This window comes from Chiloscyllium plagiosum, unplaced genomic scaffold (assembly GCF_037043375.1).
Source record: "Chiloscyllium plagiosum isolate Xiang-an unplaced genomic scaffold, Cpla_swu_hap1 HiC_scaffold_27, whole genome shotgun sequence".
NCBI classification, from domain to species: Eukaryota; Metazoa; Chordata; class Chondrichthyes; order Orectolobiformes; family Hemiscylliidae; genus Chiloscyllium; species Chiloscyllium plagiosum.
Window position 1 is genome coordinate 3,920,930 of NW_028270165.1, and position 18,539 is coordinate 3,939,468.

The window sequence follows — 18,539 nt, forward strand, 5'->3', positions numbered from 1 at the left end:
CTCCAAGAAGCGGGGGGTCCGGCTGGAGGCTGGATTTGCTCAAGGCTTGTATCTATTAACTTATTTAAATGGTACCTACTGTATGGGGCTATGGTTTACATTAAAACCGGAGGGTCATGTCAGAGTGTTTGTTTATATTGAGCAGTTGTAGTTGGTAAAATACACTCCCTGGAGGAGCACCTTCTATGATGCTGCATTTCTTGCCTTCTGCCCTTCCCCCATTTGTTATCTCCCATTTGATTTTACATTTTATTTGGTCAAATTTAATTTCATATTAATGAGACTTGGTGTTCACTGTGTGTTATTAATTTGTTTGTTGAATTATTGTAAGAAAAAAATTAATGGTGTCATGTCATTTCTGATGTCAGAGTTTGACATTGAATGTGCAGATGTGAATACCAATAAGTTGTGAAAATAAATCAAGAACTTGTGCTTCTAACAAAAAAAGCAGTTCACTGATATTAATGGCATTGTCTCATTTGAGTCTGACCAACAAACCGTTTCATGTAGTCACCCAATTTAATTAAAATTTTCTTTAACTTAATTAAAGAAAATAACTCTAGCAGGCTAAGATTTGTACAATTTGTTTATAAGATTTATTTATAAGTCCATTGCTCTCGATGTGGTCTCTGCCACATTGGGGAGACTGGACGCCAACTTGCAGAACATTTCAGTGAACAGCTCTGAGACGCCAAAGCTAAACCACCCCACCACCTTGTGGCTGAACACTTTAACTCCCCCCTCCCAATCCGTCAAGGACATGTAAGTCCTCGGCTGCCTCTCCCTCCAAGCTCTAGCTACCTGAGGCTTGTAGGAAGAACACCTCGTCTTCTGCTTTGGGACCCACTAACTACATAGGATCAATATAGATTTCACCAGTTTCTTTATTTCCCCTCCCCCCACCCCACCCACCCCCACATCACACACCTTGTCCCAGATCCAGAGTTGAAAAATGTGGCGCCTTAAAAATGCCTAGAGGCCATGCCTTTAGGAATTCCCTGGCTGTTCTCTGGCATGGCACTCATCCACAGATTCTATCAACAAACACATTGACCTGGACCCAATACACTGGCCAATGCAGCGGACAGTTGGAACTGACAACCGGAAGCGGCAGAGACAAACCACTATAAATGCTGGAGGAAACATCACAGAAGCGCTTCACAAGAGGCTCCCAAGCACTAAGGATGTCACCTAGACAGGGGATGAAACGTCTGCAACAAAAATTCCCAGCTCGGCGAACAGAACCACAACAACGAGCACCCGAGCTACAAACCTTCTCACAAACTTTGAATTGAGCATAGGAGTTGGGACATCCTGTTGCAACTGTCACACATGCCACACAACACAAGGCGTGGCCCGTCTCTGACTTACCGTCCCTTTGAATATCAGGGGGAAGACACCCCTTTAATTGTAACATTCAGGAAATATGCCTTACTTCAACAAAAATGTGCTGTGCTCACAGATATTTGGACAGAGGAAGGGAGTTGCAGTCTGGGGTGAAGCTCAATCTTCATTCAGAGAAAGAGAGGAGCAGCAGTAGCTTCAGAAGCTCATGGTCCAACTTGTGAATTCAGACAATAGGGGGACTCTTCTGGGTAAAATCTGGGAGTGAAGCAATGTCTCCTCCTTTCCATTCCTTATCCTGGGAGGGAGAGAGAAGGGGGAAGCACTGTTCACTTGCAGCAACGGGAGGCAGAGAGTATGAATCCAAGCAGGGAGCAAACTCTGCAAAAGTCAGTTTCAGTCAGCTTCTTCTGGAATATTGTGTGCAATTCTGGTCTCCCTTCTATAGGAAGGATGTTGTGATACTTGAAAGGATTCAGAAAAGATTCACAAGGCTGTTGCCAGGGTAGGAGGGTTTGAACCACAAGGAGAGACTGAATAGGATGGGGCTGTTTTCCCTGGAGCATCTCAGGCTGAGTGTGTGTTTTTTAAAGAGGTTTATAAAAACTTGAGGGGTGTGGATAGGGTGGATAGACAAGGTCTTTTCCCTGGGATAGGGGGAGTGCAGAACTAGAGGGCACAGGTTTAGGGCTAGAGGGGAAAAATTTAAAAGGGACCTTGCAGTCTTCCATTTTTTGCAGAGGGTGATGCGTGTATGGAATGAGCTGCCAGAGGAAGTGGTGGAGGCATCTGGATGGATATATGAAAAGGAAGGGTTTAGAGGGATATGGACCAAGTGATGAAAAATGGAACTAGACTAATTTTGGATATCCGATTGGCATGGACAAGTTAGATTGAAGGATCTGTTTCTGTGCTTTATGTCTCTGACTCTATGACTGGTGAAAAGCGTTGGCATTCGTCGAAACATTTATGTAACAGAAAATTATAAGAGGGTAAAGATTAGCCTCACGTCATTGATCCATGAATCCTGGTGTAATATGGATGTATTTCCAGTAATAGAGTCAGTATGGCATGGAAGGAGTCCAAAACGACTGCTTCTTTTACAAAACGTCACACTTAAAACTTACATTTCCAGAAGACTCAGATTTAAGACAACCGTGCGTAAAGATAAGACAGATAAGTCTGGGGTATATGTTACATATTTGATGGAATGTTTCTAGCTCTCAAAGCCTGATTTGCAGTTGTTGCTGGGCTCGGAATATTGTACAGCAGAATATTGTGTATCTTCAGTAAGAACGTCAATACCGCATGATAGATGTCCATTCAGCAACTTGAGTGAACTCTTCATGGAGTATGCAATTCACCACATTACCCTGCTGTATGCATTTACATATAGATCAGCACAAAGATCTTGGGTATTAAGAGAGGAAAGAATGTTCCACAGAAACTAGAATTGTGTGTTTTGATTTTCTATTGTGGACTGACAGCAATGACCTTTGCAATCTCTTTCCACAGGAATATTACAAGAGAAGAATTTGGAGGCAGAAATCTCAGACCAAACATCACATCGAAGTCTGACAGTCGCTTGATTCACCAGGACTTGGATATTGATGGCCTTGAAAACAAAGGGGAGAAGGTCTGTCTGCTTAGTTAGGTTTTAAACGTCAGTGTGACTGGAAACTCAGAGTCTCACATACCTACACACCAGAGTAGTGACTGGAACATGCTTTACAGACTGAATGAGAGTCCTCCAATTACCAGTTCACCAGTAACACCACACCTATGCTGTAAGTGTGAGCGAGTTTCAACTGATTGTTGAACCTGGAGAAATACGAGGACACCTGCACCATGGAGAAATCATGAAAATGCAGGGAGTGTAGGAACGGTTTCCCTTCCCCGTCTGCCCGATATTCATCAGCATTTATATACTGGGCAGCGGCCAATCACCTGCATTCAGCACAGGAAAGGCTTCACTCAGTCGCATCACCTCCTAGTCCACATTGGGGAGAAACTGCTCATCTGCCCTGTATGCTGAAGCAGATGAAGGACATTTTTTTTTATCCTGGATGGAGCATACTGCAGGTATACCTGAAATAGATACATTTGTCTCTGTCCCATTGAGTCTCCAGCACAGGGCCAGGCACAATTGGTCTCTGTGTTTATTCTCCACATGAGCCTCCATCCACCCCTCTTCATTTCTCCCCCATCTCCCCTCCATCTGCATAAGGGTATCCCCCACTTTTCGAAAGTCACTTTACACTACTTCACTTTTACAAAAGACCTACATTAATACCTGTTCTCACAAACCGAAAGAAATCCGAAGAGGATTGTCGCTTTTACAAAGAAAGGCATAATATAAATTAATTACTGGTAATTGCTTCTTCGCTTTAGGCCCATTTCAGCTTATGAAAGGAACACTCTACTTTCAAATAGTGGGGGAAAGCTGTATCAATACAATACAGCACAGTCACAGGCTCTTCTCACTTGGTTTAGGCACACACACCCCCTCAAGCCTGTGCTAATTCTTAATCCTTACTTAGACCTGCTATTTATTGCCCATGTGTGGTTTCTGTTCCTCTGTTCACCTCCCCTTCATGTGTCTATCAAGATACACCTTAAACATTGTTAAGATGCCTGCTTCCACTACCTCCACTGGCAATGCGTTCCAGAAACCCACCACCTCTCTGTGTAAATTCCCCACCCCCACCACTTCTCCCCCAAACAGTCCCCCTTTCACCTTGAACCTGTGCCCTCTTTTAGTTGACCTTTCCACCCTGGAGGGAAAAAACGCCTCTGACTATCACAGAATCCCTCCAGCATGGAAACAGACCATTCAGCCCAACAAGTCAACACCGGCCCTCCAAAGATTAACACATAGAAACCCGTTCCCTTACCCCTATTATCTACATTTACTCTTGACTAATGCACCGAACTTACACATCCCTGAACATTGGGGCAATTTACATACAGACAATCCAACTTAACCTGCCTCTCCCTGGACACTATGGGTAATTTAGCATCGCTAATCCACCCTAACCTATACAAGTTTGGATTGTAGGAGGAAGCCGGAGCACCCGGAGGAAGCCCACACAGACACGGGAGGTGGGGTGCAGGGACAATGTGCCAACTCCACACAGATAGTTGCCTGAGACCAAAATCGAACGCAGGGCTCTGGCACTGTGAGGCGTCAGTGCGAACCACTGAGCTACCTTGCCACCCCTGTCCAGCAAATCTGTGTGTCTCATCATTTTGTCGAGGTCTCCTCTCAGCCTCTGTTTTTCCAAAGAAAACAATACAGGTTTATGCCTCCTCTGCTCGTAACGAGAGCCCTCCAGACTGGGCAATGTCCTGGTGAACCTTGTCTGTACCCTCTGCCAGAGCACCCACATCCTTCCAGTAGCACAGTGACCAGAACTGCACACAATATTCCGAATGTGGTCAGAATAAAGAGCTGTAACGTAACTCTTACACTCAAGGAAGCGTGCTGTGTGCCTTCTTGACCACCATGCCCACCTGCATTACCACTTCCACGGATCTATATGCCCAGATCCCTCTGTATGCCAGTGCTCCTATGTGTTCTGCCATTTATCATACAATTCTTATATTTTCTTCATCACTATCGAGCTTCACTTTAACTGTCTTTCTCTCTTCATCTCTTTTTCCCCCCTCCTCACTCCTCCACACATCAGCATATCATAAGACCATTGGAGCAGAAATTAGGCCATTCAGCCCATTGAGTCTGCTTCGCCATTCAATCATGGCTGATACGTTTCTCAACCCCATTCTCCCCGTAACCCTTAATCCCCTTGATACTCAAGAACCTATTTATCTCAGTCTTAAATATACTCAGTAACTTGTCCTCCGCAGCCTTCTGTGGCGGTGAATTCCATAGATTCACCACACTCTGGTTTAAGAAGTTTCTCTCCCCTCTGTTCTAAAGGGTCTTCCCTTGACGCGAAAGCTGAGCCCTCAGGTTCTAGTCTTTCCTACCAATGGAAACATATTCCCAACATCCACGCCGTTCATTATTCTGTAGGTTTCAATTAGATCCCCTCTCATCCTTCTGAACTCCATGAAGTATAAACCTAGAGTCCTCTAATGTTCTTCATATGTTAAATTTTTCATTCCTGGACCATTCTTGTGAACCTCCTCTGAACATGTTCCAGGGCCAGTACATCCTTCCTGAGATATGGGGCCCAAATCTACATACAGTACTCCAATTGTGGCCTGACCGGAGCCTCAGAAGTACATCCCTGCTTTTATATTCAAGTCTGATCAAAATAAATGCCTTCATTGCATTTGCCTCCCCAACTACTGACTCAACCTGTAAGTTTACCTTGAGAGAATCCTGGAGTAGAACTCCATAGTCTGTCCCCATAATCTTTCTGTTCCTGAGTAGCAGCAGAGATTTACAGATACCTCGATTGTTTTCAGGGATACCAAGGGATCTTGGGAATTGCCAGTATCTCGGGAGGAGGCAGAGAGGAATGTGGTGTGGTCCTGTAAACTCCAGAACTTTCCAAACTCCCTGAGTCAGCAGTAACTCTTTCTGGACCAAGAAACAAAAGGGCCACTGAGAAACTGCTACATCAGAAGACCTCAGAAGCAGAAATGAGGCCATTCAGCTCATTAAGTCTGCTCCACCATTCAATCATTCTTACCTATCAAGGGCTACGGGGAGAATTGGGTTGAGAAACATATCAGCCATGATTGAATAGTGGAGCAGACTCAATGGGCTGAATGGCCTAATTTCTGGTAGTTAGTCATCCCTGGGTAGAAGGATGCAAAACAACAAGTTGTTTCCTGGGACCGATGAGCTAAGTGTTTAATAACCTCATGACAAAAGGACAATTAAGTTTGTCTGTGGAAGGAAGGCACTGACGTAAAGGGGTTTTTTGCAGGAAAGGCTGTATCAAACAAACCACTAACCCTCGAGGATAAGAAGGTAAGCTGCAGACCGGAGATCTCCAGAAGTGTGGGGAGATGGTGTTAGAATCTAAAGAAGCATCACACCACAGATTTGAAAGCGAGGAATCTCCACCAGAATGCAACTCCAGAAAGATGCAGCAGCAGTACTTGGAAGAAGAATGCTGCACTGAATCCCTGGATACTTCCAGAGACAAACTGTTGGTGGAAACTCAGTTAAATTCTGCCATCAATTGGGTGATAGCCAAGTTGTGAGTGAGGTTGAACTTGGTTACTTGAGTTTTATTTTTGGTTGCTGCATACAATCAAGTGTAAATCATTGTTTCAGCAGTTAATTGTGTGCAGTTTCTGAGTTAAGAGCCAAATTAAGGCGATTCACCCACAACCACAGTGAGAGGCTGGGATTCATGTTGACTCCATTGCATTCAGCAGTACATCACGTCAATACTCTTATAAAGCGAAGGCTGACAGCACCACCTTTCACAAACAGAGGAGAGTGTCGCCCAATAATCTATAAAATTAGCATGAAAAGTGGTGTAACCTGCTCTAGTGAGAAGAATAAATCCCCAACACTTTAAAATCAACAATCAGCAATTTATGTATCCAACTCTCACGGTGAACAAATGAACAAAACTATTAACAAACTGGATACAGGCCAGGAGCAGATGGGTGGCACTAGTTTAGTTAGGGATCATGGACTGGTTGGTCTGAAGTGTCTGTTTCCAGGCTGCATGACTCCATCGCACGGAATGAATGGGGATCAATCCCAAAGATGATAAAGGTTTCAAGCACCACCTTAGGCAAATGTGTGGACACCCTCCAGATAACTGAGGGCAGTGGGACACTGTGAGGGTCAGTAGATCAGTCAGCCAGCCAGTTCTCTCCAGGAGACTTCTCTCTTAAGAAAGGAAGTGGTTTCCTGTCCCATCAGCCAGATTATCCAGTTTGGATTAGGTCCTATATTTCCAACAAAATAGGTAGACAGGGCAGTGTCTATAACAAATATGTTATTAAACTTGGAAGCGTGCTGAAGACATATACAAGGATGTTGCCAGGACTCAAGGGTCTGTGTAAAAGGGAGAGGTTGGACAAGCTAAGATATTTTTATTTAGAGCATTAGAGACTGACAGGGGCCCTTAGAGAAGTGAAGTGATCGTGAGAGGCATGGAGAGGGGTTGGGGAAGTGAGAGCTAGAGGGCATCAGTTTAAGGTTAGAGGAAAAAGAATAAAAGGGAATGTGAGGGGCAACTTTTTTTTTTATGCAGACGGTGGTACACATATGGAATGAAATGCCAGCGGAAGTGGTTGAGGTGGGTACATTAACAATATTTATAAGGCATTTGGACAAATAAGTGGATAGGAAAGGTATGGAAGGAAATGGGCCAAGTGCAAGGAAATGGGCTTAGTGTTGATGGACAGTTTGGTTGGCATGGACCATGTTGGGCCGAAGGGCCTGTCTCCTGCTGTGGGACTCTATCATTCGTGTCTCTTTGTCGGTCCGACAGTTTTGAGTTTCCAAATAAACATCTTACTAAATCAGGCCGAATAAACTCCAATCTCATTCATCAACTCTGATGCGGAGGTGCTGGTATTGAATTGGGGTGGACAAGGTCAGAAGTCACATGGCACCAGATGAAGTGATGAAGGAGCAGCACTCATGAAAGAGCAATGCTCTTAAAGTTTGTGATTTCAAATAAACTTGTTGCACTGTAACATGGTGTTGTGTGACTTCCGACTTCTTCAACTCTGGGTTTGTCTCAAACTTGACGGGATACTTTGTCCAACTCGGCATATTTTATCAGTATCGCTTGGAGGAATTCTTTTTTTTAAAGATTAGATTCCCAACAGTATGGAAACAGGTCCTTTAGCCCAACAAGTCCACACTGGCCCTCCGCAGAGTAACCCAGCCAGACCCATTCCCCTATTCCTATTCCTCTACATTTACCCCTGACTAATGCACCACACCTACACATCCCAGAACACTATGGGACAATTTAGATGGGCCAATCCATCCTAACCTGTACACCTTTAGACCAGGGGAAGGAAACCGGAGCACTCAGAAGTAACCCATAGAGATGTGGGGGGGACATCGTGAAAGATACACACAGACTGTCATCCCGAGGTTGGAATTGAACACAGGTCAGCATCATGAGGCAGTGGTACTAACCACTGAGTCACCATACCACCCATGAGCCACGTAGGTGGGCTTGTGGGGGTGGGGGCGGGGAGGGGATGGTGAGTCCAGCACAAAACAAAAAAGCCCACTGCACCCACTGTCAGAATGGGCAAGAGGTTCAGCCTTGGGGGTGACCCACTGCAGCGGCACTGGTGGAATCTGATTGTTGGGTGCACTGGTGCCCCCGCTGGTGCCTCCGCAAGTTGCAGGACAATGTGAACCTCCGCCCGCAGTCGGGGCAGGCAAACGGCCTCTCCCCGGTGTGGACCCATTGATGGGCCAGCAGTTTGGAGGAGCGGGTGAACCCCTTTCCACACTTGGGGCAGCTGAATGTCCTTTCCCTGGTGTGGAATCGCCGGTGGGACAACAGGTCAGAGGAATTGCTGAAGGCCTTACCACACACAGAGCAGGCGAAAGGCCTCTCCCCCGTGTGGATTCGCCGGTGTCTCAGTAGGTCGGAGGAATTGCTGAAGGCCTTCCCGCACTCTGGGCACCTGAAGGGCCTCTCCCCCGTGTGGACCCGCTGATGGGCCAGCAGGTTGGAGGATTTACTGAAGGCCTTCCCGCACTCTGGGCAGCTGAAGGGCCTCTCCCCCGTGTGGACCTGCTGATGGGCCAGCAGGTTGGAGGAATTGCTGAAGGCCTTCCTGCACTCTGGGCAGCTGAAGGGCCTCTCCCCTGTGTGGACCCGCCGGTGCCTCAGCAGGTTGGAGGAGTCGCTGAAGGCCTTCCCGCACTCTGGGCAGCTGAATGGCCTCTCCCCCGTGTGGACTCGCTGGTGCTTCAGCAGGTTGGAGGAATTGCTAAAGGCTTTCCTCCACTCGTGGCAACTGAAAAGCCTCTCTCCTGCATGGATTCGCTGGTGGGTCTGGAGGTTGTCCACACAAGTGAACCCTTTCCCGCACACGGAGCAGTAAAACGTCCTCTCACCAGTCTGTATATGCTGGTGGGCCAGCAGGACACAGGAGCAAGTAAAGCCCTTCGCCCGCTTGGGGCAGGAGAACGGCCTCTTCCCAGTGTGATTGCACTGATGAGCCGCCAGGACAGATGGGACACGGAAGCCCTTCCCGCAGTTGCCACACTTCCATGGTTTCTCAACGGGGAGTGTTGCCTCAGGTTTCTCCATGGCCGAAGCTTCAGCTGCACAGACACACACACACACGTGTACAACCCCGCCGTGAATTCTTCTTTCCAGGCAGTAGAGTTGTTTCAGGCTCCACACTCAGTGCGCTGCAACAGTAGGGTCTTTCAACCAGTGCCCCTGTACTCAAACAGGAAGCAAAAAGAAAGCTTTGCTCCTTCTCACAGAATCATAGTTGAAAATTGTTGCGGTCCTGGTGGATTGAGTGACTGTCAGACATTGACATGAAAGTGAGGAATGGAGACGCTGGAGAGTCAGATTCAAAAAATGCGTCTCTGGAAAAGCGCAGCATGGCAAGCAGCATCAGATAAGCAGGAAAATCAACATTTTGGACTTGAGCCCTTTATCTGTTGATTTTGAAACTTCTGTCTTCAGATAATCTGTAAGAAAAGATTACAAAAATCATCACTGCCAGTCCGGTTAAGAATGAGACATCAAGGCATTGACACTGACACCAGAGAGAAACTGTACATATAGATGTGGCAAATGTTAGTGGCAAGCCAGAGTGATAAAGATATGTAGCACAGAAACAGACCCTTCGGTCTAATTCATCCGTGCCAACTAGATAACCTAACCTAATCTCGGCTGATTTGCCAGCATCTGGCCCATATCATCTAAACCCTTCCTAATCGTATACCCATCCAGATGCCTTTTAATGTCATAATTGTGCCAGCACCCACCACTTCTTCTGACAGCTCTTTCCTTAAACACGCCACTTTCTGCATGAAAGACCTATCCCTTAGGTTCCTTTGTTAAGTTCTTTTGCTTGAGCTTCTTACACTGCAATACGCCAACTTCTGTGAACAACCAAACTTTATTAAGTACAGTACAAGCTGTGGAGAAACTCTGAACACTCTTCGCAATGCTTGAACACAACAGTACCAAAAAAACAAACCCCTTAAACAAAGTAAAACTGAAACAGAGGCTTACAGTTGAAGTTAGAAGGGCAGAAGGAGACAGTATTAGCAGCCTTTCTCCACACAGCCCACTGCTTAACTCACCCAAACAAGACTTCAGCTTTCAGGACTGACCACTCCCCTTTCATTGTACAGGTCACTTCTAAAACATAAAAGCTTTGGCCTCAAGTCTCATCTGTTCACACATTACCAAAAATGCCTCCCAATACCGTTTTTCATCTCTGTACTAAACCAGTCGCTTCGGAGCTTGGGTCTTTTTACCACCCCTCTGAAAAAAAACCAAGGACACAGCATCCTTGAGAAGAAGGACCAGCTTTTAGAAAAAAGGACCAGCTTTGTGACAGAGGGATATAGGCCAAACACTGGCAGATGGGATTAGATTAGTTTCAGAACATAGCATGGAGTAGTTGGACTGAAGGGACTGTTTCTGTGCTGTTTGACTCGGTAACTGTTCTGCAATGGTGTGAAAACCATTTTCTTGCCTTTCCCCATAAACGTCCACTTCTTTGTTGTTCCAAAATCAGATGAACTCAGCCTTGAATATATTCAATGATCCCATAACTGCAGGAAGACATCCTCACTTCTGAACTCAATTCCTCTTGCTAATATAACACGTGCTTTGCTCATTGCTTGCTGCATCTATCTGACAACTGGCATTAACTGGTATGGAAGGACGCTGAGGCCCCTTTGTACACATTCCTGATGAAGGGCTCGTGCCTGTAAGGCTGACTCTCCTGCTCCTCGGATGCTGCCTCATCTGCTGTGCTTTTCGAGCACCACACTTTTTGACTCTGATCTCCAACATTTGCAGTCCTCACTTTCTCCACATCCCAATATATCACCATTTAAACAATGCATCTCCTTTCTGCTTCCCCCACCCCCCCCGACAGGGAATGCTATCACTTCACATCGTGGTACTGCAGTTTCCATGAGCTTGCCAACTGAGACAACTTTTCCAGAATCTGTCCCCTCCATAAATTGAGATTGAGAGAGAGAGACACACACAATAAAGGTGTCTCTGATTAGTGGGAGGACCACGCTCCTTCCGGTCCTCCAGGGCTTCCTATTGGCCCAACAAAAGAAGATCACGCGCAGTTTCCGCGGACCGCCAGGAGCACGCGCAGGTTTTGCTGACACAGGCGAACATGCGCAGTGTGTGTTGTCACCGAGGAGCATGCGCAAGATGCTCTGTGACGTTGCTGGTGTTACCGACAGGTTTTGTGCCCAAATGACAATCGGAGACAAGAAAGGCTGGAGCGACATTTTATATTTATCCTGCGGCTCCACATTCTATTCCTTTTGCATTTTATTTGACGACTCATCTTTTCCTCAGGGTAGGGGATTCCCAAACTGGAGGGCATAGATTGAAGTTGAGAGGGGAAAGATTTAAAAGAGACCGAAGGAGTAGAAAAAAAGTGTGAAAGTTAATTCCCCTCAAGTGCCCTCTCCAAACCTGCACATCTTTGGATTGTGGGGAGAAACCGGAGCACCAAAGGAATCCCACGCAGACATGGGGAGAAGGTGCAAACTCCACTCAGACAGTTGCCCGAGACTGGGATCAAACCCGGGTCCCTAGCGCTATAAGGCAGCAGTGCTAACCACTCAGCCTGTTCAGAAAAAGCAGCAATTGATTTATATTAGGGTGGGAGGGGAAAGGATAAAAAGGGACCTAATGGGCAACTATTTTACGCAGCGGGTGGTGCGTGGATTGAATGAGCTCCCAGAGGAAGTGGTGGAGGCTGGTACAATTACAATATTCAAAAGGCATCTGGATGGGTACATGAACAGGAAGGTTTGGAGGGATATGGGCCAAGAGCTGGCAAATGGGCCAAGGTTAATTTAGGATATCCGACTGGCACGGAACAAACAGTTTGTTTCCATGTTCCACTACTCTATTTCTCTATAGTCAGAACTGTTATGACACGGACAACACCCCCCACTAATGTAAACCCAAAAAAGATTTACCCCATGTGATCATGTGAAAATTCAAGAGGTAAGGAACTGTTTCTAAAAGTCACTATTTAAAGTTTTATTTAATGATCTAGGACACTAACTTGCAAGTGTTTAAATCTGCTGGGATTTTTCGTACCGCCAAATCTATTCAAATCTGTCTAAACTAGTTCAAATCTCGGACGAAAGCCCCCAAATTTTACAACACTGGGTGCAACCTCCCCTACCTAATTTAAACCAGCAACATAGAGAAGGTTTAACCCATGCAGTAATCTGTGAAAATTCAAGAACCAAGAAACTATTCCCAAAGGTCAGTATTTAAAGTTAAAATTAACAACTTTATTCATTAACGTCTAACGGAGAATAATTAATTAACAACAATTTACAACTCCTTTCTCTAACCTATCTCCTACCTTCCCCTGTATGATACCAGTCCAATAAAAAACCCTGATTAAGATTTACCGAAAGATTCAAACTTCAAACCCAGCCAGCTGTTAAATCTTCTCTTTGTACCTTCCTCTGTAGATTTGCTCTCCAGGTCGGTGTCGATGTTTTTTCTCTGTGCAGACTCCTTCTCTGGACAGGTACCTCTCAGAGTTCTCACTAGAAGCCTACATTTGTTGGTCTTTTGACAGTTCTCCTGTAACTGTTCAATTTTTTTTTTTTGAATTGTACTCCAAAGCATCAAATCATTTCATTGGTGTTAATATTAGATTAGATTAAATTCCCTACTGTGCGGAACCAGGCCCTTCGGCCCAACCAGTCCACACCGAGCCTCCGAAGAGCAACTCACCCAGACCCATTTCCCTCTGACGAATGCACCTAACACTACGGGCAATATAGCATAGCCACTTCACCTGACCTGCACATCTTTGGACTGTGGGAGGAAACTGGAACACCCAGAACAAACCCACGCAGACACAGGGAGAATGTGCAAACTCCACACAGTCACCCAAGGCTGGAATCGACCCTGGTGGTGTGAGGCAGCAATGCTAACAATATTATCAAAATACTAAATTCAAATTTGATTGGAATTCAGTATTTTGGGGCAAGATTTAAATCGATTGGCCAAAATTGAGTATGTTTTTGTCTCCAGGCAACCCAGCTACTGAGCTGTTTGACCAAATGTTAAATTGTTACCTTGTTCACAACGTTTGGTGCTATGTCAGGTGGTTCTGCTCGCTTTTCAATTCTCTTGAAGGTAGAATACACCTCTACACCTTCTAACAGAACCAATTTTTCAAGACTAGGAATCGGCCATTCACCCCTAACAGGAGAAAGTGAGTACTACAGATGCTGGAGATTAGAGTCAAGAATGTGGTGCTGGAAAAGCACAGCAGGTCAGGCAACATCCGAGGAGCAGGAAAATTGACATTTTAGGCAAAAGCCTCATTCACCCCGAACAGCCTTTCCTCAACTGCACATAGTTCAAAGCAAGTTTGAGAAAGATGGCTGCAGCTTTGTCTTAATATAAAATTGAACATGCGTTCAAACTTTAATGCTATTTCTGAATATATTATTTTAGCTATTCTCAATTTGAAAGATCAGCCATTTCTCGTGCACGCCCATCTCCCAGGCAGTGTCATCACCAACCATTTTCTTTCTCTCTTCTGAGAAGAGCTTGATACAGCGATCAAAGAGAGCTCGAGGCATGAGAAAGTTTAGTGGGAGTTGGAAGAGATACAGAATGGACAGGGTGACGTAGTGTGGGGCCATTGTGAGACTGGGGGGAACAGAGGGTGGTGGGGGCGGAAAGGAAAGACTTGGGGGTCAAAGGATGGAGGAATAGAATGAGGGGGAGAGAGAGAAAATGGGGGGCAGAGAGTTGCGGGATGAGAGATAATGGTTGGGGGCAGTGGGTGGGGAGAGAGACAGCACAATTCCCACCTTCCCCAGGACTGGGGCAGTGTCCCATCAACTGGAACCTACTCCTCCCACAGCAGTCATTTCTCAATCCACATATGGCTAAAGCAGAAGACTTATATAATCCCTGCAGGCCATTTCACCTATCAAATTCACACCGACCTTCCACACAGCATCCCACCCAGACTCATCCACTTACCCTGCATCCCTGCAGTTCCCCATGGCTAACCCACTCTAACCTGCACATCCCTGGACACTTTAGCACAGCCGATCCATCCGAAACTGCAGATCCTTGGACTGTGGGAGGAAACCGGAGCACCCAGAGGTAACCCGCGCAGACAGAAGAGGGAGAACATACCAAAGTTCACACAGACAGTCATGAGAAGGTAGAATCAAATTGCTTCTAACAATTCTCCCACACCTGCAAAACCCTGAGCACTATGGGTAATTTAGCAGGGCCAACCCACCCTAACCTGGGCAAAGATAAAAATCACATGACGCCAGTCCAACAGGTTTATTTGGAAGTACTAGCTTTCGGAGCACTGCTCCTTCATTCGGTGGTTGTGGAGTATAAGATCATAAGACACTGAGTTTACAGCAAAACATTACAGAGTCATGCCACTGAAATGATACATTGAAGAAACCTGGATTGTAAAGTCTTTCATCTTTTAGAATGAGTTGCTGGTGCCATTAATATGTAAATCCCAGAACTTCTTCTAAGGCTCAAGATAACTTAAGGTTTTATAAGAAAAGATGACAACTCAGCTCAGACAATGCATTAAAGGTGTGAGGCCAGAGTCTGTCTGTATCCCAGTTTTTGAGTCAGACTGGTTCTATTTCCAAAGTGGAATTTATAAAATATTCCATGTATTGTCTGCCTGCAGATTGTGCATTTTTTGAGCAAAATAGATGGTATCTGCAAATACAAATTCACCCCATAGACCTCGGTGTGTGTGTGTGCGCGCACACACACACGAGAGAGAGAAAAAGTCTAGTTCCATACTGTATATCTCTATGTCTATTGCATAACAGATGCTTTATTTCTGTTGATGTAAATATTGTTATAAATCATAGCAGGGTACTAATACTTAGATGTAAGGGAGAGAGAATTCTTCAACCAGGGCACTATAAGAATCCTGGCAGACCCCTATTTCTAGTTTACTTGCCAATGAACAGACACAAGCACCTATTTAATTCTAACTTTTCACTTATTTTGTTATATTTTCTGGTATGATACTCTGTGTCTGGATGGTTTACAGGCTGGGAGATTGTAGATTGGACTTTGATTGACTGAATGATTTATTGTTCCAGAAGGTGTCAAAGGAGGTTAAAGCTTCAGCAGAAATGAAGCAGAGCTCAGAACAGACAACAACTGTGGGAACAGGGAGATCAATAGAGGACAAAGAAACCAGGACCTGAAATCCGAGCTGACACTAGACTACCCTGTGATCAGTGCTTTGATTAGCAGTGTCAACCCTGTACCTTTACCTCGCTTCCCATTCGACTTGAATGCCACATCTCCCCTCAAGATTTAGGATCCAATCCTTGTCATCCTGAAGCCATGTCTCTGTAAGGAGTCCCAGTTCAAAATCTGGAGTGCAGGTTCATAGTTCCTTAAAGGTAGAGTCCCAGGTAGATATGATAGTGAAGGCAGCATTTGGTATGCTTTCCTTTATCGGTTACAGCACTGAGTAAAGGAGTTGGGAGGTAGGTGATGTTGCAGCTTTACAGGACATTGGTGAGGCCACATTTGGAATATTGTGTGCAACTCTGGTCTCCTGCCCATCAGAAGGACGGTGTGAAACTTGAAAGGGTTCAGAAAAGATTTACCAGCATGTTGCCAGGTTTGAAAAAAATTAGCTCTCGGGAGAGGCTGAATAGGCTGGGGCTGTTTTCACTGGAGCGTCGGAGGCTGAGGGATGACCTTAGAGGTTTATAAAATCATGAGAGGCAAGGATAGGGTAAATAAACAAAGTCTTCTCCCTGGGGTGGGGGAGTGCAGAACTAAAGGTTTTGGGCGAACGGGGAAAGACATAAAAGAGCTCTAAGGGGAGCCTTTTCACACAGTAGTGCATATATAAAATGACCAGCCAGAGGAAGTGGCGGAGACTGGTATAATTACAGAATTTAAAAGGCATTTGGATTGGTCTATAATAGAAGGGGTTCGAGGGATTATGGCCCCAGGGCTGGCAAGCAGACGAGATTAGGATAACTGATAGGCATGGACAAATTGGACCGAAGGGTCTGTTTCTGTGCTGTATATCTCTATGACTCCAATATAAAAGGTTCAGAGGCATATAGGTTAAACACAGGCAGGTGGGTCCAGTTTAGTTTGAGAACATAGTCAGCATGGACTAGTTGGACTGAAGAGTCTGTTTCTGTAACTGATCTGTACTGGTCTTGCCTCCCCCATAACCATCACATCTTTGTTGTTCAAAAATCAGATGAACTCAGCCTTGGATATATTCAATTACGCCCAAACTGCAGGAAGGGGTCCCCACTTCTGAACTCAATTCCTCTTACTAATATACCACTTGCCTTGCTCACTACTTGCTGCACCTGTCTGACAACTTGCATTGACTGGATTAGAAGGACGCAGAGGCCCCTTTGTTCATCCACACATCATTTCTGATGAAAGGCTCGAGCCTGAAATGTCAATTCTCCTGTATTTGCCATTGAAAAAAGACCTGGACCAACTTTCCCAGAGTCTGTCCCCTCCCTGGATTCACTTCGTTTCCCTTCAGTTCCTGCAAGTCAACAGCTCAACCCCGGAATGGAAAAGGGGTGAAAAAAGAGTGTGCTGTACTCACAGATGTTGGAAAGAGGAAGGAAGTTGCAGTCTGGAGTGAAGCTCAATCTTCGTTCAAAGAGAGAGGAGCAGCAGCAACAACTTCAAAAGTTCATTGTCCTACTTCCGCATCCAGACGATGGGTTTGCTGTGATTGGCAGGAGGACCAGTCTCCATCCGGCCCTCCAGAACTTCTCATTGGTCCATCAAAACAAGGTCACGGAGTGTTTCCGCTTGTTGTGTGAGCATGCGTAATATCTTGCTGACACTGTGGAACATGCGTAGTGCGTTGCTGACACCGAGTAGCATGCGCAGTATGGAGATGTTGGTATTACTGCAGATTTTCAAAGTTAAAAATCACACAATGCTAGGTTATAGCCCAACAGGTTTATTTAGAATCATTAGTTTTCGAAGCGCCGCTCCTTCATCGTTGGTTGTGGAGCAGAATCATAACACACAGACTTTATAGCAACAGGATTGCAGTGTCATGGGATGTAACATTAAACAACTTTAGCTTACCTCTACCATTTTTTAGAATGACCATGTTAGTTTTGATTCCTTCAAATGTAAATCCCAGAACTTTTCAAAAGTTACGTTCTCAAGATAGCTTTTAACAATAGGTGTCATCTCAATCAGATAATGCATTGAAGGTGTTAAGTTAAAGTCTGTCTGTGTCCCAATGTTAGGTCAGACGGATTCTATTTCTATCGTTGTATTACAGAATCTTACGTGTATGGGTTTTTGAACAAAATAAAATGCGATTCTGCAAGTACAAATTCAACCCACAAACTTTTGTGTGTGTGTGTGTGCAGGAGAAACCGAGTGATCATGTGTGTGTGTGAGAGAGTGTAATGGGGTATAAGTCTGTGATAGGGTGTGTATGTGTGTGTGAGTGAGAGAGAGAGAGTGTAATGGGGTATAAGTCTGTGAGAGGGTGTGTGTGAGAGAGAGAGATCATTTGAGAGAGCGTATGTGTATGAGAGAGAGTCTGTGTGAGTGTTGGTTTGGAGGAGCATGTATTTGTGTGAATGCATGCTTGTGTGTGAGAGAGAGAGAATGCATAGTACAGTGGGGTCACCTGTAGTGTGACATGAACCCAAGGTCCTGGTTGAGGCCATTTCCATGGGTACCGAACTTGGCTATCAGCCCCTGCTTGGCCAATTTTGCATTTTTGCCTGTCCTGAAGTCTACCTTGGAGAATGGTCACCCGAAGGTCCAAGGCTGAATGTCCCAGACCGCTGTAGTGTTCCCCGACTGGGAGGGAACACTCCTGGCTGCTGATTGTTGTGCAGTGTCTATTCATCTGTTGCTGTAGCCTCTGCTTGGTCTCACCAATATACCAAGACTCAGAGCATCGTTGCCTGCAGCGTATGAGATAAACAATGTTGGCTGAGTCACATGATTACCTGCTGCACTCATGATGGGTGGTGTCCT

At 45.4% G+C, this 18,539-nt stretch overlaps 1 protein-coding gene across 1 annotated transcript; it reads right to left on the bottom strand.

Moving 5' to 3' along the window:
• Positions 1-6,936: 6,936 nt before the first annotated feature.
• On the bottom strand, positions 6,937-17,477 carry LOC148142895 (uncharacterized). Its single transcript, XM_087975657.1, has 2 exons — positions 17,128-17,477; positions 6,937-9,967 (listed from the first exon to the last, which is right to left on the bottom strand). The coding sequence occupies exon 2, from the start codon at positions 9,570-9,572 to the stop codon at positions 8,565-8,567; it is 1,008 nt and encodes a 335-aa protein (XP_087831783.1). The 5' UTR covers positions 9,573-9,967; positions 17,128-17,477; the 3' UTR covers positions 6,937-8,564.
• Between the last annotated feature and the right edge of the window lie 1,062 nt (positions 17,478-18,539).